This window comes from Camelina sativa, chromosome 14 (genome assembly GCF_000633955.1).
Source record: "Camelina sativa cultivar DH55 chromosome 14, Cs, whole genome shotgun sequence".
Lineage (NCBI taxonomy): Eukaryota > Viridiplantae > Streptophyta > Magnoliopsida > Brassicales > Brassicaceae > Camelina > Camelina sativa.
Window position 1 is genome coordinate 18,784,997 of NC_025698.1, and position 21,081 is coordinate 18,806,077.

The window sequence follows — 21,081 nt, forward strand, 5'->3', positions numbered from 1 at the left end:
ATATGATTGAGATCATCAGGCAAGAGCTAATGGTTGCGAAAGAGAGTATGGAGAAGTCGAACAAGCAGAGGATTTGTGTACTAGTCGTATTGGCAGTTTCAATGGCCTGGCTTTATAAGAAGATGATATGATGTCTTTGCTTTTTGTATTTTGTTGTTATGCTTAACACTTTTTGTTAGTCTTGTTTTTTGTACTCTGGTTTTAATGAAAGTTTGATTGAAAGAAAACACCATCAAGGAATTTCAAAACACATGAGTACTTCAAATGTCTTAAATCAACACCATCAACGAATTTCAAAACAAATGAGTCTATTAATCGAAAATAAAAACCATCAAACACCATCATTCATCACAAAGCAGCTGCCGTGAAATCAAAAATTCAAAAACAGGAATCTTAAGTTGATGCACAAACCATTGTTAGATCACGATATCACAAGTCGTTCTGTTATGCCCTTCTTTGCCACACCGCGCACACTTATGTCTCTTTGACCCTTGTGAGTTTTGTGATGATTTTATCTTGTCTTCAGCGGATTCATATCTTCTTTTTCTTCGCCGTCCTGGATGTCTTCTTGTTTCAGGTGGTCGAACTTTTGCATCTTCAACATACTGTGGGACTCGCCATTCTTCTTCAGGAACACCTATTGGATTAACAGTTTCCTCATATTGCGATCTCCATGCAGTAGTGGTATACACATCATCAGCATAAGGATATAGATCCTTGCCTATATCAAAAGCTCCTTTTATAGCATGTCTACAAGGGAGTTTTTGGATGCTGAACTTTCCACATGAACAAGTCCTTCTTTCTAAGTCAACAATGTAGTCTACTCCATTACCTTTAACCTGGATCTGCGATCTGCTCATCAAATAACCGTTCATGAATTTACCTTTCTCTATTCTTCTTGAAATCTTTTTCTCCACCTCAACAGTTAAAGGATCTTTATGCTTTGCACTTAACTCTCTACTCTCATAAAACCAGCGTGTCATCATTTCTCTGATGCTGTCTAACAAAGGAATTATTGGATACTCTCTGGGTGTCCTCAAAGCAGCATTAATTGATTCAGCTGCATTGTTGGTGTTAATATCATACCTATAACCCGGAAAATGACAGCGAGCCCATTTTGTCACATCAGCTTCCTCTAGATAACTTCCCATAGCAGGACTAATATTGTTAATTTGCCCAAACTCTTTCTCAAACTCAGCAACTCTATAAGCTTTTGATGCTTTTGCAACCTTACCAGCGACACCTCTTCCCTTATGATATGTTATCACATTGCTAAGCAAGTGGTGGATGCAAATACCATGTTTAGCCAATGGATAGATGTTTCCAATTGATTTAGCAATCGATGTATGTCTATCTGACACAAATGATAAACCTTCTTCATCAGCTATAACCATCTTAAGTTGCATAAAAAACCACTCCCATGAACAATCATTCTCAGAATCAGCAATTCCAAATGCGATTGGATACAAATTGGAGTTACCATCTACAGCTGTAGCAACTAGGAGAACCCCTTTGTATTTATTCTTCAAAAATGTACCATCAACTACTATCACTTTCCGCATTGACTTGTAGAACCCTCTTGTTGATTGACCAAAAGAAATAAATAGATATTTAAATCTTCCATCAAAGTCAATTTCATAATTCGTGAACGTACCAGGATTCGCTTCTTGTAGCATGTGCAAGTATTTTGGAATCTTAGCATAACTTTTCTCAGGAATTCCTCTAACTTCGTTAACTGCATACTCCCGAGACTCCCAAGCTTGGTGATATGTTAGCTCGCAGCCGTACCTTGAACGAATAATATTAACTATATCATTCGGTTTAGGACCTTCCTTCACACCCTCATAGCTTTGCTTAATGAGATGTCCAATTGTTCTTGCAGATGGAGTCCTACAAAATGAGTTTTTTTTTGAAGGGGCACATGTATGGTTACCCACAAACTTGTTGATTTTGAAATATGTAGACGCTTGTAAACACTCAGCCCGGAGACGCCAATTACAAACACTATCAATGCAGCGTATACACCACCATCTCTTATCAGATTTTGTAATCCTGTAGTCGCAGTTATATTTCATTGCATACATTTCCATAGTAGCCTGTAAAGCTTCCTTACTGCTGAAATATTCACCCTTTTTTACCATTGAATCTTCCAACTTAAAACCAGCAGCATCAACAAGATTAGCATCAGTATGCTTTTCTAATACATCATTAGTCGGCTTTGGTGAATTCCTTGAAATAACACCTACTGATTTTCCCACATCAACTTCCACATTACAACCATCGCTACTATCAACTGGGAACTTATTCAGATCGAACTGGACTTTACTCCTATCACCTTCATCAACTACTCTTTTGAAAGTAACACACAACCGAATCATGTTTATCTTTTTCAGATATGCAAGAAAATTTTTCATACCTCTATCATTTGTCACAACAACAGGAGGACAATCAACTTTAACCTCTGTGGGTAGATAACTGAATTCCACATCAAACATATTTTGCTCTATTTCATAGTCTTCTGAAACCATAACCTTCAACTCTTCAAGAGATGTAGTGGGTTGCAAAGTCAGTAATCTAGCACGTTTTTCTTCATCATCAATAAATCTCCACTCCTTCTTGGCATCCAGTGTCCATACACCACAAGTAACATAGATTTGCATCATGAACAGGTAAGTGAAAGCTTTTGTGGAAGGTGGAAGAGATGGTGATCGATCACGTTAAGGTATAATGTCGATTTTTCTTAATTTGTTTATCTTCTAAATAATTTAGAATACGCATTCTAAAATGTATTAGAACAAATCTAAACAATAATTACGAAATCTTAACCATAAATTAAGAATATTTAAAAAATATTTAAAATTATTCACTTTCCTTATTTAATTTATTTTCTTTCTATTTTAGGGTATTCTAAGGTTTACAGATTACAAATTCTAAAAATTTCTATGATATATCTTCTACTTCTTTTAGTATATAGGGTAAAACGTAGAAAACGAATTCTGAATTGATGTAGAATGAAGAAAAACGTAGAATACATATTCTTAATTTTGTAGAACATACAAAATTCAGGTTCTGAAATTTTTAGAACAAATTTTCCGTCTAAACTTCGTAGAACATGTACAAACTGTAGAATGAACAATCTAAATGTTTCAGAAAGAGAAAAAATCGTAGAAAGTCTATTCTAAACAATTTGGACCAGAAATCAGCAAATTACAAACTGATTTTTGACATCCAAAACATTTTTATTTCAAATTTTTTTTTACACAATTGTATACTAACATGGGTTTTCTGTTTGTTTATTGGTTCAAACTCCTAAAAATTTCACTATTTCTATTAGTATGGGCATTTTCGTCACAATTGACAATCTTAAAAAAAAAGTGTAGATGGCCAAATTTTTAGAAAAAGATCATTTATTTATAATTCTCCCAATTAAATTTCCTACAAATGCTACTTTATCATATATATTGATATTTTAGCTAGTAGCACTCAAATCCAGTCACTAAAAATAAAGGCAAGTTAAATACTAGCATAATAGACTAAATATAGTTTACTCCTCCAAACGCACCCACAACAATCACACTTGCTCATCCTCTGATTCAAACTCAATGTGGAAGGGATGATCATCACCATCTTCAATAAGTTCATTTTCTTCTCCTTCTCCATCCAGCTCCATAAACCACTCCTCTACATCTTCGTCATCACCATCAACGAGCACATCAGCATTGTCCTCTTTGATCCTCTTTCGCTTGTTGAATAACTTTGAATTGAATTGCACATATACTAGACTGTTCATTTGATCAACGTCTAGTCTATTCCTCTCACTTTTGTGAATCTACAACATAAATTTAAGAGTTAACATTGAGCAAATACTTAGAAACAAAATCAGAGTTAATAACAAAAAAAAAATAAAAAAAAAACACACACNTGTATGGTTACCCACAAACTTGTTGATTTTGAAATATGTAGATGCTTGTAAACACTCAGCCCGGAGACGCCAATTACAAGCACTATCAATGCAGCGTATACACCACCATCTCTTATCAGATTTTGTAATCCTATAGTCGCAGTTATATTTCATTGCATACATTTCCATAGTACCCTGTAAAGCTTCTTTACTGCTGAAATATTCACCCTTTTTTACCATTGAATCTTCCAACTTTAAACCAGCAGCATCACCAAGATTAGCATCAGTAGGCTTTTCTAATACATCATTAGTCGGCTTAGGTGAATTCCTTGAAATAATACCTACTGATTTTCCCACATCAACTTCCACATTACAACCATCGCTACTATCAACTGGCAACTTATTCAGATCGAACTGGACTTTACTCCTATCGCCATCAACTACTCTTTTGAATGTAACACACAACCGAATCATGTTTATCTTTTTCAGATATGCAAGAAAATTTTTCATACCTCTATCATTTGTCAATACAACAGGAGGACAATCAACTTTAACCTCTGTGGGTAGATAACTGAATTCCACATCAAACATATTTTGCTCTATTTCATAGTCTTCTGAAACCATCACCTTCAACTCTTCAAGAGATGTAGTGGGTTGCAAAGTCAGTAATCTAGCACGTTTTTCTTCATCATCAATAAATCTCCACTCCTTCTTGGCATCCAGTGTCCATACACCACAAGTAACATAGATTTGCATCATAAACAGGTAAGTGAAAGCTTTTGTGGAAGGTGGAAGAGATGGTGACCGATCACGTTAAGGTATAATGTCGATTTTTCTTAATTTGTTTAGCTTCTAAATAATTTAGAATATGTATTCTAGAATATATTAGAACAAATCTAAACAATAATTACGAAATCTTAAGCATAAATTAAGAATATTTAAAAAATATTTAAAAAATATTCACTTTCCTTATTTAATTTATTTTCTTTCTATTTTAAGGGTATTCTAAGGTTTACAGATTACAAATTCTAAAATTTCTATGATATATCTTCTACTTCTTTTAGTATATAGGGTAAAACGTAGAAAACGAATTCTGAATTTAAGTAGAATGAAGAAAAACGTAGAATTCATATTCTTAATTTTGTAGAACAGACAAAATTCAGAATCTAAAATTTTTAGAACAAATTTTCCGTCTAAACTTCGTAGAACATGTACAAACTGTAGAATGAACAATCTAAATGTTTCAGAAAGAGAAAAAATCGTAGAAAGTCTATTCTAAACAATTTGGACCAGAAATCAGCAAATTACAAACTGATTTTTGACATCCAAAACATTTTTATTTCAAATTTTTTTTTACACAATTGTATACTAACATGGGTTTTCTGTTTGTTTATTGGTTCAAACTCCTAAAAATTTCACTATTTCTATTAGTATGGGCATTTTCGTCACAATTGACAATCTTAAAAAAAAAGTGTAGATGGCCAAATTTTTAGAAAAAGATCATTTATTTATAATTCTCCCAATTAAATTTCCTACAAATGCTACTTTATCATATATATTGATATTTTAGCTAGTAGCACTCAAATCCAGTCACTAAAAATAAAGGCAAGTTAAATACTAGCATAATAGACTAAATATAGTTTACTCCTCCAAACGCACCCACAACAATCACACTTGCTCATCCTCTGATTCAAACTCAATGTGGAAGGGATGATCATCACCATCTTCAATAAGTTCATTTTCTTCTCCTTCTCCATCCAGCTCCATAAACCACTCCTCTACATCTTCGTCATCACCATCAACGAGCACATCAGCATTGTCCTCTTTGATCCTCTTTCGCTTGTTGAATAACTTTGAATTGAATTGCACATATACTAGACTGTTCATTTGATCAACGTCTAGTCTATTCCTCTCACTTTTGTGAATCTACAACATAAATTTAAGAGTTAACATTGAGCAAATACTTAGAAACAAAATCAGAGTTAATAACAAAAAAAAAATAAAAAAAAAACACACACACACAAACCTCTTCGAAAGTACTCCAGTTTCGTTGACAACCAGATGAACTAGAAGTCAAAGTGAGAATCCTCATTGCTAGTTTAAACAAATTAGGCACACCTGTTCCGTATGTTGACCACCAATTCCCTAAAATAATCCAATTGCAACATAAGAGATAGTTTCACAAAACTTGAAGTCATCGAAGGTAAAACAAAAAGGCGAGAGAAAAACCTGGTTCAAACTTATCGGTGTTCTGTTCACATCCTCTTATAGCAAGAGGCTTTCCAAAAAATCCAAGTTTATCCTCATATTTTTTAAACTCATTGACAACGTTACCTTGTTTCTCGAACTCACCATGGTAAAAAGTCTCAACACAATTGAGAAAGCCAGTCATGAGTCTCGCATCCAGCTGAACGGTTGGTTCGTTATAGAAGTAAAACGGGTTCAACAAGTAGGCAGTCAAATGTAATGGAGTATCCAACCTACCTTTGATTTTCTCATCAATGATCTCAATGATAGGTTGGTAATACTTTTCCAAATTATTAGTAGCCCCTTTGATAGATCTTTTCGCTTCTACTAATTCTCCATAAACAAACCCCATTGAAGGTTTTTTCTCTCCATCGACCATCCTAAGAACGTTAACCAAAGGCTCCAAAACCTTCACAACTCGTTCAACCCCATTCCAAAACGCAGGACTTAAACAGGTGTAGTAAGAACTTCTACCCTTTACATATTTGGATTCCTTGCATCTGTCCCATTCATCACTAACAAACATAAATTTAACCTGTTCTTTATTCTCCAACAAGCTTTGCAACGTCAAGAAGGTTGTAGCAAATTTTGTGACTCCACGCCTTACAGTACCCCTTTCCTTTATACGACATCTCATCATAGCTAACGTTTTTTCATGACCATATATGAACGTGGTCACAGCTTTAGCTTTATCAATGTACTTTGAAATCTTTGGCAACTTAACAATGTCTTCAAGCATCAATTTAACAGTATCAGCAGCGCATGCTGACCAAAATATACCTGGTCTCTTCTCTTTCAACATCCTTGCAGCTGCCAAGTTGTTCTCCGCACAGTCAGTTATCACCTGAACAACTTTCTCAGCACCAACATCTTCTATGCATTTATCAACATACTCAAAGATAAACGCACCAGTCTGAGATTCCTTCGAGACCTCTTTAGAAGAAACAAAACTAGTCCCTTCTCTTGAATTGACACAAAAATTCACAACGTTCTTCTTTGTGCCACTACTCCATGCATCTATCAGTACAGAACAACCATAATATTCCCGTTCTACCTCTACACTCTTAAGTTTCTCAGTAATAACTTCTTCTTCCTCCTTTAACAATGTACCCCTAAGTTCACACTGGCTTGGTGGAACCCAACCAGTTCCAAACCTTCCTAAAGCTTCACAAAACAACCTAAACGAATCGCTCTCAACGACATTAAAAGCAATACCAGAATCATATATCCATCTAGCACAATACTGATGCACAACCAAATCATTACCTATTTCTTGTCCTGTCTCACCACCTAAAGAATCCTCAGGAGTAACGAACTTATCCATCGGACCTTGAACTATATCCACCAATTCATCATCTTCTCTATCCCTCTCATTGTTAATACCAACCGCGAAACTAAACAAATCCGTTTCTCTATTCATTCTCCTCTTCTTGTTCTTCGCTTCCAAGATCGCTTTCATACATTTGGACTGGTCTTCTTTCGTAGACCGCGGACACGAGGATACATTCCCTTTACGGTGAGCGATATGCTCCTTAATCCTATACACACCTCCTCCCATTGCTTTCCCACACAGCTTGCATTTCACTCTATCTGGATTCTTCGGGTCATACAAAGTTCCGTATTCCCATCCAACATCACCAGAGTTCCGTTTCAACGACGACGTTCCCGGTGAAAAATCCGATGTCGAAAACGAATCCATATAAGCAAATCTGTATGTTTTTTCAGGAAAAAAAAAATGGATCAAATCTATTTATACAAAAGGTTGAATCGAAACAATCAATCGAAGAATTGAATAAAGTGATACTGATGAAATTTCTCACACACACAACAGATTTTTGAAAAATTCACAGACGAATGATGAATACAAATCAAATCAGTGACTGGAATATAAAAAAAAAAAAAAATACGTTTCGTAATCATCTGACCTATGACGGAGAGAGGCCGGAGGGGATGAAGTGTTGATCAGTGGAGTGAAGGACGATTCACGGCGAATTAGGGATTTTATGATACAACTTAAAATGTGAAACTGTATCGTTCTGAAGATAACCGGGAAAGTTTCCCGGGGAAATGAAAAAAAAAATTGAAAAGAAAAGACGGTTTAGTTATCAAATCTCTTAACCGGTTGATTGGTTTTCAAACCACAAAATTATTCGGTAAGCTGAATAAAACACCAGCTGAAAATTTTATATAACGTTTTGACTAGTGTGATTTATTTTCTAGGGAAAATAATTTATGAATATTAATTAAGTCGAACAGTTTAGAGTTTTCTTCGTAAAATTGTAAAAATAAAATTACCTATTTCTGTAAAATTGTAAAAGAAAATTGCCTGTTTCTGTAAATTTGGCAGAATTAAACCCTTGTATATAAAGCCCGACCCCAGAGTTATTTTTACGGTTTTTGTTACCGTCTTCTCCGTTTGCTCTCTTCTTCTTTGATCTGTTGCTCAGAGACGACAATGGCTGCACAGCAAAATCCGTTACCGCAAGGAGGTAACATATTTATAAAATTTTATTAGTTACTATGGTATAATGATTAAATCATCAATCAATTATATCAATGACTCGGCCCAGTTAGTGGGTTTTGTATATATAATTCATTTGTTAGGTACGTAAATTTCATTAGTTAGGTGATTACTTTGTTCCTCTATGTACTCGATTCACTCCTGATGATAGAGATATAAATTTTATTAGGGTGTTTTTGTTTATTTTGTTTCCTTCCACATGTTTCATTCATTTAGGTAATATCTCTGTCCCTCTATGTACCCGATTTGCTCCTAATGCCAGATAGGTAATTGAGAAGTTTTTGCTACCAACACTCTCGCAAACACCACCATTACGTGGTACGGGTTTGATAGAGTTTGGTGAGTTAGGGCAGTTTATTTCGGGTCAGCGTCCATGGGAGCCAACTGCCTTTCCATATTTCCATGCGAACCACTTTTGGTTGTTTGTTCGAAGATGGTCGTACGAGTCTAGCAGAGATGTTGGTTCATTTGGGAAGTGGAAAGTTGCAGGAAAGGCTACAGGTATTCACAGTCAAGATGGTCAATTCATCATAGGCTATGTGCAGAAATTTGATTTGGTGAAAGACGGACTCAAAACTGGTTGGTATCAGCATGAATATAGACGTTACTCCAATGCCACTTTTGAAGAGGTGGTTATTAGTCATTTGGTATATGATCCCTCAAAACGTCAGCTGGCGCCTGATCCTATTTACCATGGAGGTCCCCAGAATGTTGTAGGTTTCCAAACTGCAGCTCAGAATGTTAATCCCAAGCATCAAGTGATGATCCCTAAGAGAGAGTGATGATCCCAGCATGGAAATGCCCAACCTGTAGTATCAGGTGCAGTTTTTGTGATTCCTCAAAATAAAAATGTGACTATTTTAAAAACATTGTGTGCTTTTCTTTTACCCTGAACGTGGATTGATTTTATATATTTTGGTGACATGTCGACAAAACAAAACAAAGAAAAATTATTATCGTCGACATTTTGAGATGGAGAGAGATAGACAGTACGTTAACAAAATAATGATGATCATCTTAATAAGTTAGTAAGAAAACAACAATGTTAAGAAAAAACTAATGATAATATGCTAAAAGAGATAAATACATACTAAATAGTAGAGGTAGTACTAAAGTAACATATGAGTTCTTTTTTCTTTTGTTAAATAGTAACATATTTTGTTTGTGTTCTTAGTTTCGTAGAAAATAGCTTACGAACTGAAATATTTTGTCCAGAAGAATAGAATGGAAAGCAATATTTTGTCACATGTAGTAGCAATGATGTATATGAACGAAAGCAATATTTTGTAACGCTTGTCGAATTCACATGTAAAGTCCGTACACCAAGCAATAATATATCATGGGCGGTTAGATTACGACCGGAGACCTTTTTGACCACCGTGATGGTCCATACGGATTGCGATACGTTGTGGTAGTTAGTGGCGGTGGTGTAACATTATGCATCCAAATGACGCAACCATTTCTTACTTTTTTTTTATTATTGTAGGAACTCGACACACGAGGAATTTTACTATAAATAAATAAGTTATGACAGAGCAGAGCATCTTCTACTGGTCTGGATTTAGTAAATAATTTTCATTAAATCATCATATTTTGGTGTATATATCTAGAAGGGTTTATCCGCACCTTCGTAATGAAGTATGATCAATGCAATTTTATTTTGGTCAACGTACTCATATTTTTAGTCTATGGGTAGTTTACATATGCTGTCGAGACTCGAGTTTTGTTTCTACAACGTGACACTTGAGATATGGGCATATATGGACTTTGGTTCAATACTCGTGTTACGCCAATTTCATGTTATCATCTAAATTCGAGAACCTAAAAATAGTACTAAGCAACACAGATAAATGATTAAGTATCGTGACTAAGCTTAAAGAGGCATTAGACAGAAAGTACTTTAACGAAACTATTGGGAGATGGAGAAAAATAGTATACCAGATCAAGTGATCAACAGTCGAAATGACAAGTTGAAATTATAAAAATCATGAATACTTAGAAGATCATGATTAGGAAAATTTACATTTATCTCTAATGTATTATTTACATTTATATATATATATATATTAGATTAGAAAATTATAAACTATATATAAGAAAGAATACATATTGTATCATTGTATCATTATAATCATGAAAGTTAATACAATTATTCTTTTAATATGGTGTTCGTAGCTTTGTCAATTTATCAAAGTCTAAAGACAAAAGATTATTTACTTGTAGTTGTACCTATAGAAGTATTCACAAAAATCACATAATATTGTGTCCTTCGATCAATTCTATCTTATAAGATTTGATGGCCAAACCACTCAGCCTTTCTTGTCACTACAAAGTTTTTGGTATAATGAATTTTCAAAAAAAGTTTTTAAAAAAAATTAATGAGTATTATATAGCACGTGCGACACAAAATCTAGAATGAAAGAATATTATAGTACGAAGATAAATGATAAAATCCTATGAAGTAGTACACATTGTCAGATTATATGATCTGATGTTTATATAGGAATGAATATAGGATCAACATTTCTACTACATAATCTTATTCTTAGGTACTCTTTTTCCAATTAATTCACTCATGAGTTCTTGAACAAAGGAACATGTGAGTTCAAAAGAACATAATCATGAAAAGCAAGATTTCTTATAATTGTTCAAGTCACATGTAGGGTCTTTTCGAAAATAGGAACTTGTGGAGAAGTAATAATACAGAAAGGGTGGTTAGCAGTGGCAGAGCCAAAGCCAGATTTTAGAGGGGTCAAAAAAAAAAAAAAAAATCAATAGGGAAAAAATACAAAATTTAGGAAGTCAAAAAAAAAATTATTTAGTTAATAGGGTAAAAATGCAAACTTTTTAGAGGATCAAACTGAAAGTTTTGTTTTAATGAGGTCAAAATGCAAAATTTAAAAGTATCAGAATGAAAATTTTAAATTTAATAGGATCAAAATACAAAATTTAGGAGAGTCATTTTGGTATTTCTAAATAAAAAAATATACCAAAAAAATTTAGTGCGGTCAGCCGACCCTTCTCTCTTAACTGCCTCCGCCCCCTGATGGTTAGATTGAGACCGGAGACCTTTTTGACCACCATGATGGTACGTACTACGATACGGTGTGGTGGTTAGTAGCGGTGGTGACCAATATGCAGCCACGTCATACACACGGACATATCTTCTTTCTTTCTTCTCTTTTTATTTGTTTCTTGTTCTTTAGGAATTGGACACACAACATTTTTCTATAACTAATAAAAGGATGAAATAATTGTCGATCTGGCTTTAGTATTTCTATTTTGTTGAACCATATTATGGTTTATTTAGATAGATTTTCCTCCGTGCCTTCGTTATTAATTAACAACACTCTCTCTTTTTTGTTCAATTTTATAGTCTATCGGTAGTTACATATTTAAGTATCACATTTGCTGTCAAGACTCGAGCTATTTTCTACATTTTGACTCTTGAGATATGACATACAGTATATGGACTTTGGTACAAAAGTCTTTTAATGCTATTCCATGGGATATCAACTAGATAGATGCAAAGCCTAAATTTCTAACCACACATATAGAAGGACTAAGTAAATTTTCTTTTTATTTGTTCATACTAGTTCACACAACATAACACAATTGTATGTCACATTAACATAAAAGAAAATAATTCCATAATCATATCTGCCGGTAAAGATATTAAATGATCCTTAATTATGAAACATTTATTTTCATTTCTCAAATATAAATCAAGGCCAGTCATCAGATTATTTGCAAGCCATTTACTAAATTTTATTAAACTCATATTAATGTTCTCAAAATATTCTTAAATAATACCAAATTAAATTAGAAGCCCAATACACACTATTTGTACACGCTTAAAAAAGACAGCCTTGCTAATTTATACAATATCCATCAAAGTCCATGTAGAAATAGAGAGACCCATGCATGCATGACAGCATATCTCCACTTCACACGTAACTACGTGGGAAGCTCACTCCACTGAAACCAAACAAGCCTCCCACAAATTCCATTCCCTCATTTATTTCTCTATATATATATACAACTTTACTTAACTACAGACTCTATCGTCTAGACTAATTAGCACATTTCATTAATATACCACACAAGCATACACACATTACCAAAAAACATTGTACTAATATAATATGGAAAACAGTTATGTTGGTCAACGAGAGCAATGCTTCTCTTCCATTGACCAAGTGTCCTACAAAGGCGTCGGCCAGAGAAAATGGGGCAAATGGGTGTCGGAGAGACGAGAACCCGGTAAGAAAACCCGGATTTGGCTCGGGAGCTATGAGACAGCCGAGATGGCCGCAGTGGCCTACGACTCTGCATCTCTTTATCTCCGAGGGTGTGGGTCTCATCTGAACTTCTCCGAGCTTGCCCACAACTTTCCTCAACCGACAAGCTCCAGTTCCAAGTATAGAGTAGAGAAGTATAACTAAGGCTAAATGTGTAATCAATATTGTATAAAACCCTTATGTATATGAGTATATATATTGTAACCTCATGATCAATACAATTAAACCTTTCCTTACATGGTATCAGAGCAGTGAATCTTAGACCTATTTTTTTTTTTCGCCGCTATTCTCCTTCCTCCTTTCCTCTCTTCTACCTTCTTCTTTCTCAGATCTTGTGCCATGGCTTCCTCTGATGTCATCAACACTTCTTCTTTAAATGCTCTCCACAACATCAACATGTCAAATGTTACAAAGCTTACTGCTTCTAACTTTCTCTCTGCCACATATGCCAAACCAACTTGAGGTCATATCAAACAACTACGGGAACAGATCAAACAGTGGTGGAAAGGTACTCGAACGATTGATGACTATGTTCAAGGCTTAGTGTCTCGTATTGATCAACTTGCTGCACTGGGTAAACCCTATGAACATGAGGAACAAATCGAGTATCTTCTTGGTGGTCTACCCGACGATTACAAATCAATCATTGATCAAATCGAGGGTCGTGATACTCCTCCCACCATGGCTGCGATTCATGAAAAGCTTATTAACTTCGAGCTGAAGCTTCAATCCAATGCATCCATCTCCTCTGTCGTGCCTGTCACGACAAATGCTGTTTTCAACAAGCCATATGGTCATGCCAACAACAACTCTTGTCATCAACGCTCTTCTTCTCGTGGTAGTTCCTCCGCCTTCTCACGCAATGGTCAAGGTAGAGGTTACCAAGGTCGCTATCAGTTGTGTGGTGTCTTTGGTCATAGTGCCCGGCGGTGCTCTCAGTTATCCGCCTCTGCTCGTGGTTTTCAACCTATTGGTGGCGGCTACTCTCCGTCTCCTGGTTCGCATGGGACTCCTCATGCTAACGTTGTTGCTGTCCCCACGTACAATTCGGTAAATTGGGTAATGGATAGCGGTGCCACTCATCACCTTACCTCTGATCTATCCTACCTTGCACTACATCAACCATACTCTGGTGGTGAAGAGGTTCAGATTGCAGATGGTTCTGGTTTAAAGATCACACATACGGGTTCCGCCTTACTCCCTACACCCTCTAGTTCTCTTTCTTTAAAAGATGTTCTATACGTTCCTGATATTTGCAAGAATCTTATATCCGTCTATCGTCTGTGTAATGCTCATAAGGTTTTTGTGGAATTCTATCCTGCTTACTTTTAGGTGAGGGATCTGAGCACAGGGGTCCGATTACTCCAAGGGAGAACTAAGAATGGACTATATGAGTGGCCAGTTGATCGTGATACCATCAATGTCTTCTCCGCGCCCGTGACATCAAAAATCGACCTCTCATCTTCGCATCTTCGACTTGGACACCTCTCGTTATCTGTTTTAAACACTCTTGTTTCTAAGTTTTTATTACCTCTATCTTCATCCACACAAAAACAATTCTCTTGTTCAGATTGTCTCATCCATAAGAGTCACAAACTCCCTTTTTCTTCAAATACAATCTCCTCTACTCAACCACTTGAATACATTTATACAGATGTTTGGTCCTCTCCAATTACTTCTTCTGAAAACTTCAAGTATTATCTTATTTTGGTTGATCATTTTACCAGATATACATGGCTTTTCCCATTAAAACTCAAGTCCCAAGTCATAGATGTTTTCATTGCTTTTAAAGCTTTGGTTGAGAATCGGTTTCAAACGCGGATTAGAACATTGTACTCTGACAATGGTGGTGAGTTCATTGCCCTGCGTACGTTTATGTCGTCACACGGTATCTCTCACTTCACCACGCCACCTCATACGCCTGAGCACAATGGTATTTCGGAGAGAAAACATCGACATGTTGTCGAAACGGGTCTTGCTATGCTCAGTCATGCCTCTGTTCCTTAGAGTTAATGGTCGTACGCTTTTGCTACGGCGGTTTATCTCATAAACAGAATGCCCACAGACATTCTCGGCGGTGACTCACCATACCACAAGTTGTTTCGCACATATCCAAATTATCTCAAACTGCGGGTCTTTGGCTGTGACTGTTTTCCCTGGATACGTCCATATCGGAACAACAAACTCGAGCCTCGCTCGACACTGTGTGTGTTTCTCGGTTACTCACTCACACAGAGTGCTTATCTCTGTTTCGATACTGCTAATACGAGGCTCTACACATCGCGTCATGTGAGGTTTGTTGAGAATCATTTTCCCCTCTCTGCGACTCCATTGTCCACGACGGTTTCGTCACCAGTCTTGCCGTCTCCTTATCCATCGATTTTGATTCCAGTGTCGCAGCCCCCAATTTCATTGTCTCCGGCTTCTTCCCTCGCTCCATCGGACTCACCCCTGTGCAATGACCCTCATCCTGACTCCTTTGTGGATCCAGCTTCAACATCTTCCTCGCCAAAGGTTTCTCCGGCTTCGTCTCCATTTGTCTTGAGGTCATCGTCGTCGACTTCTGTTGATCTGGATCACGAGAGACGAACCAAGCGAGCTCACGATGACTCCTCCATACGGGCTTCTATAGGCCAACCTCAATCCTCCTCTTCCTAAGGCCCAACTTCGTTAGGCCCATCAAGTCAACCACCAAATCCGATCAGTCCATCTTTGGTTAACACATTATCGTCTCCTTCTTGATCGGACTCCTCTGCAACCTCCACACCGTCGGTTGCTCCATCGCCACCGCAACCTCCGATACCTCATTCTATGCGCACACGATCCAAAAACAATATTCACAAACCGAATCTCAAGTACAGTCTTGCTGCTGTCACCACACCGTCCATTCCGACAAAGGTCGCGGCTGCACTTCGGGATCCAAACTGGCGAGCTGCTATGGTCGAGGAGATCAATGCTCAGCTGTGGGAACATTCTTGGGATCTCACACCTCCCACATCGGTTCAGAATGTTATCACCTGTAAGTGGATCTTTACACTCAAATACAACATGGATGGATCGATTTCTAGGTACAAGGCTAGATTGGTTGCTCGTGGGTTCAATCAGGAATATGGGCTTGATTATTCCGAGACCTTCAGTCCAGTAATTAAATCCACTACGATTCGACTTGTTTTGGAGATTGACGTTAAGAAGGATTGGATGATTCAACAGGTTGATATCAATAATGCATTTTTACAAGGTACCTTAGAGGAAGAGGTATATGTATCTCAACCACCAGGTTTTGTTGATCATGATCGCCCATATCACGTATGTCGTTTGAGGAAAGCTCTCTATGGGTTGAAACAGGCACCACGTGCTTGGTACCAAGAACTACGACGGTTCCTTCTTGACTCTGGTTACAAGACCTCGGTTGGGGACAACAGTTTGTTTGTTTTCAAACACGGTGATTCACATGTGTACGTCCTTGTTTATGTGGATGATATTATCATCACTGGTCTTGCGTCTCTGGTACGTGCTTTTCACTCATCTCTTGCTCGTCGTTTCTTGCTTAAGGACCTTGGTCCTTTAAGTTACTTCTTGGGTATAGAAGCAACACGCACATCTTCCGGACTTCATTTGATGCAAAGAAAGTACATTACTGATCTTCTGGCCAAAACTAAAATGCAGGATGCTAAACCTGTTCTGACCCCAATGTCTTCTTCCTCTCAGCTCACGGTCCTTTCTGGTACACCACTGGCTGATGCGAAAGAATATCGGATGGTAGTTGGTAGTCTGCAGTACCTAGCGTTCACAAGACCTGATATTGCCTTCCCGGTTAATCGCCTTTCATAGTTTATGCATCGGCCTACCAATATACATTGGCAAGCTGTGAAGAGAGTGTTACTGTATCTTGCTGGAACGAGATCCACGGTATCTTTCTGCGTCGTGATGCTCCTCTTACTATCCATGCGTTTTCTGATGCTGATTGGGGTCGTGATAAAGCAAACTTTGTGTCTACCAATGCTTATAACATATACTTTGGTGGCAGTCCGGTGTCTTGGTCGTCAAAGAAACAGTGAAGTGTCTCTCGATTCTCGACTGAGGCTGAATACTGAGCAGTCGCTAACACAGCATCAGAACTTAAATGGATATTCTCATTGTTGACTGAGTTGGGTATTGATCTTCCATTGGCTCCGGTAATATACTGTGACAATATTGGAGCAACATACCTTTGTGCTAATCTTGTTTTCCATTCCAAGATGAAACACGTCGCGCTCGACTATCATTTCGTTCGGGAAAACGTTCAGTCTGGTACACTTCGGGTAGCTCACATTTCAGGTGATGATCAACTCGCCGATGCTCTTACTAAACCACTTCCGCCACCGCGTTTTACAGAGTTAAATTTCAAGATTGGCGTCAAGAAACTGTCTCCATCTTAAGGGAGCGTATAGAATAGAGAAGTATAACTAAGGCTAAATATATAATTAGTATTGTATAAAACTCTTATTTACATGAGTATATATATTGTAACCTCATGATCAATACAATTAAGCATTTCCTTACACCAAGCACGTTCAAGTTGCTGCTCAAGAGGCAGTACTAATGTTTAAACCGGGTGGGTCTAGTGAACCAGAACTCGGTTCTAGTCAGGGGCTATCTCGGTCGGATTGTCTCCGGATCAGATTCAGGCGATTAATGAATTTCCATTGGACTCACCGAGGTTGGGATGGATGCATGACTTGGCAGTTAATGATTGTGCAGAGTTGTACGGACATTATTTTGTTCAATACGATAGGGATGATTTTTATGAAATACAGAACCAACAGTCCATATGGGATTTTAGTTGATACTAATCTGCTAAAGTACTTAAAACAATACTCGATTCTTTTTATGATGTGTCACCAACCATTTAACACAATCAAAATCGCCATTGCTTTATCTAACTCCTTTAACTTCACAGTGGATATATGAACTAAATTCTAGTTGGATTATACTTCCAATTCCATTTTTTTTTTGCCATAAGATAATTTTTGTAGGTCTATAATAATATCACAGATTAGATTGTAAACTTAATTCTTTTTCATTGTCGATGCTATATTTACAATTTGGAAGAAAAAAAACTAAGAATGAAATGAATCGCATTATGACAAAATGATATTAAACTCTCTCTCGAAAGTAGTTACAAAAAAAATTAGCACCAACGACTAACGAGTGTAAGAGTTTTATGGGTCAAATTATTTGCGACATAAGTATTCAAAATTTTCCTAATACACATAGACATAGTATGAAATCCCAAATCATATATCGAAAGATGATGTAACTATGATAGAAGATTATATATTTTTCTTCGAATGGCAAAATTAGAGGATGTAACTTTTGATAGAGATTATATATTTTTATTAGAATTTTTTGTCGACATGGCGAAAATAAAGAGGAACTGATTTGATTATGGTCGACATTGCAACAGAGTGAGACAGAGAATATCACAATACAAAGTACCGTGTCTCCTATCGCCTGTCAAAGGGTTCGGTCCCTTTCACGCACGTGCCTCCCATAAACTAGAATAAATGAATATGTTAAGAGTTAATTGATTAATCCTATGAAGTTCTTATTTACTTATTCCATAGGTACATATATAGGTTCTACTACGTACATAATTATTAATTACTCTTTTTTTGGAATAGTGTTAAAGTACACTCATGAGTTCTTGAACAAAAGAACATGTGAGTTCAAAAGAATAGAATGTAAAGCAATATTTTGTTATACTTGTTGAATTCACATGTAGGGTCCGTCGAGAATATGATGTTGTGGAGAGATTCAATAATACAGAAAGGGTAGTTAGACTGAGACTAGAGACCTTTTTGACCACCGGATGGTCCGTACTGATTGCGATACGGTGTGGTGGTTAGTGGCGGTGGTGATCATTATGCAGCCACGTCACGCAACCATATCTTCTTCTTTTTTCTTTATCTTTTTTTTTGTTTTCTTGAGAATTCGACGCACGAGGTTTTACTATGAATCAATAAACTATTTGAATGCAGAGTACATTTTGCTAGTCTGGCATTAGTATTAGAGTCCGTGTATTAGACACTTTTTAAAAAAAAGTAAATGGAGAAATAGTCAGTTTTTGTTAGAAATTTGAAAAATATGTATTTTTTTTTGTGAGATAGAATATTTGTGATCTAGAATATAAGATAAAATCAAATAAAAAGACCAATATACCTATGATTATGTGTCATATAAAAAGAAAGTTTTATTTGTGATCCCAGTTTTAGAGAAAATGAGATAGAATATAACAAAAAAAAAGAAAAATTCCAATATATCATATATATCTTCCAATATGATTTTTGTGTGTGTGATCCGATTTTGAGATATTGTATTAAAAATTAAGGTTTCATGTTCCACTAAAATTGAGAAAATTCTCTCAAATAACATTAAATAATTTTTAAATATATTTAGCACCCTAAAAATTCTAAAAACGTGGTCTAGTTTTAAACATTTAATTTTAAATTAAACCCTAAATTTTAGATACTAAAATCATACCCCTCAAAATTATATTTTAAGTGTAAAATAGAGAACCCAAACCTAAAACTTTTGAAATATTTTTTAAATATTGTAATGTGTCAAATAATGCTATTTTGGTGTACCATACAATATGCGTCTGGTGTACCATATGGGTATGGTGTACCATCTGAGTTTAGGATACCATCTACGTCTGGTGTACCATCTGGGTTTAGTGTACGATGTGGCTATGGTGTACGGTGTAACATCAGTCTAGTGTACGATATGAGTCTGGTGTACCATCTAGGTCTAGTGTACTATGTGGCTCTGAGGTATCATTTGGATATAGTGTACCGTCTGAATCTGGTGTACCATCTGAATCTGGTGTACCATCTNGGTATACCGTCTGAATCTGATATACCATCTAGATCTAGTATACTATCTAGGTTTGGTATATCATCTGGTTTGGGTTTGGTTTACCATTAAAGTTTAGGTTTGGTTTACCATTAAAGTTTAGGTTTGGTTTACCATTTAAGTTTGGTGTACCATCTGGGTTGGGTGTACCATTTAGGTTTGGTGTACCATCTAGGATTGGTGTACCATCTAATTAAAAAATTTCACATTTAAACCATACATTCTAAATACTAAACTCTACACCTTCAAAACTATATCCTAAATATAAAATATAGAACCCAAACCTAAAAAAATCTAAAAATCAATTTAAAATACTGTAATATGTCAAATAATGTTATTTTGGTGTACCATTTAGGTTTGGTGTATCATCTACGTTGGGGGTGTACCAACTGAGTTTAGTATACCATATGGGTTTGGTGTAAATAAATAAAATTTTACATTCTTAAAAACCATATGGTATTTTAGAAAAAAAAATTTAATTGTGGTATTTTGAGTAATTTCTATAATTATTTTGTATAAATTAATAACAAAATCAAGTTAAAAAGTTAAATAGGAAAAAAAAAAAAAAAGTATGATTGTATAACTACTTTTTTGTGGGATATTTATGTTTGCACAAAACGTTCAATAAGTCAATTACTAAAGTGTCTCTCTAATAGAGAGCTGTATTAGAGAAGAGAAAGAAAAATACTTATTTCACAGATATATTTTATAAAGTGCCTACTTTACAAATTATTCTATGAAAAAGTGTCTAGTTTTCTAATTAAGTCTTAGTATTACTGTTTTTTTGTTTTATTTTGATGGGCTTCTCCGCACCTTCGTTATGAAAAATACACTTTTTCTTTCTTTCTTCTTTTTTTTTTTCTTTCTGGTCAATGTGATAGATAGTCTATGAGTAGTTTACATATGTTATCATCACATTTGCTGTCAAAGCTCGAGCATTTCCGACATTTTGACTCTTGATATATATATATATATATGGCAATATGGCATCAACTAGATTCGAGAGCTTAAGTTCGAATTAACACTTACAAAGGACTGGAATTGGTATCTTCTCTATACATATGATCTTATAATAACTTCCCACACAAAAAGACACAACTGGAATTGGTATCTTCTCTATACATATGATCTTATAAGAACTTCCCACACAAAAAGACACAATATAAATTGAATTACAAGACAAAGGATTAATAATTTGCCAGAAAAAATATTAAAGT

General features: G+C 35.9%; 2 protein-coding genes and 1 pseudogene across 2 annotated transcripts; 1 reads left to right on the forward strand and 2 right to left on the reverse strand.

The window, feature by feature from the left end:
- LOC104743761 lies at positions 422-2,495 on the reverse strand. Its single transcript, XM_010464808.1, has 4 exons — positions 1,427-2,495; positions 1,235-1,354; positions 588-1,135; positions 422-490 (listed from the first exon to the last, which is right to left on the reverse strand). Exons 1-4 carry the CDS (start codon positions 2,493-2,495, stop codon positions 422-424), a joined length of 1,806 nt encoding a protein of 601 aa, XP_010463110.1.
- Positions 5,394-8,173, reverse strand: LOC104741953. The gene is made up of 4 exons (XM_010462895.1): positions 8,074-8,173; positions 6,131-7,857; positions 5,928-6,046; positions 5,394-5,827 (listed from the first exon to the last, which is right to left on the reverse strand). Exons 2-4 carry the CDS (start codon positions 7,845-7,847, stop codon positions 5,570-5,572), a joined length of 2,094 nt encoding a protein of 697 aa, XP_010461197.1. The 5' UTR covers positions 7,848-7,857; positions 8,074-8,173; the 3' UTR covers positions 5,394-5,569.
- On the forward strand, positions 12,775-17,796 carry LOC104743762 (annotated as a pseudogene).

Bases quoted from the DNA above. Each gene is read 5' to 3' on its own strand.
- LOC104743761 (XM_010464808.1), bottom strand. From the start codon at position 2,495: ATGTTTGATGTGGAATTCAGTTATCTACCCACAGAGGTTAAAGTTGAT. The intron at 1,355-1,426 runs GTTCATGGGAGT...CATTTGTGTCAG, and splicing joins TGCTGATTCTGAGAATGATT to ATAGACATACATCGATTGCT. The intron at 491-587 runs GTTCGACCACCT...AAAACTCACAAG, and splicing joins AGTATGTTGAAGATGCAAAA to GGTCAAAGAGACATAAGTGT.
- LOC104741953 (XM_010462895.1), bottom strand. From the start codon at position 7,847: ATGGATTCGTTTTCGACATCGGATTTTTCACCGGGAACGTCGTCGTTG. The intron at 6,047-6,130 runs GTTTTTCTCTCG...GGATTATTTTAG, and splicing joins CACCGATAAGTTTGAACCAG to GGAATTGGTGGTCAACATAC. The intron at 5,828-5,927 runs GTTTGTGTGTGT...TTTATGTTGTAG, and splicing joins ACTGGAGTACTTTCGAAGAG to ATTCACAAAAGTGAGAGGAA.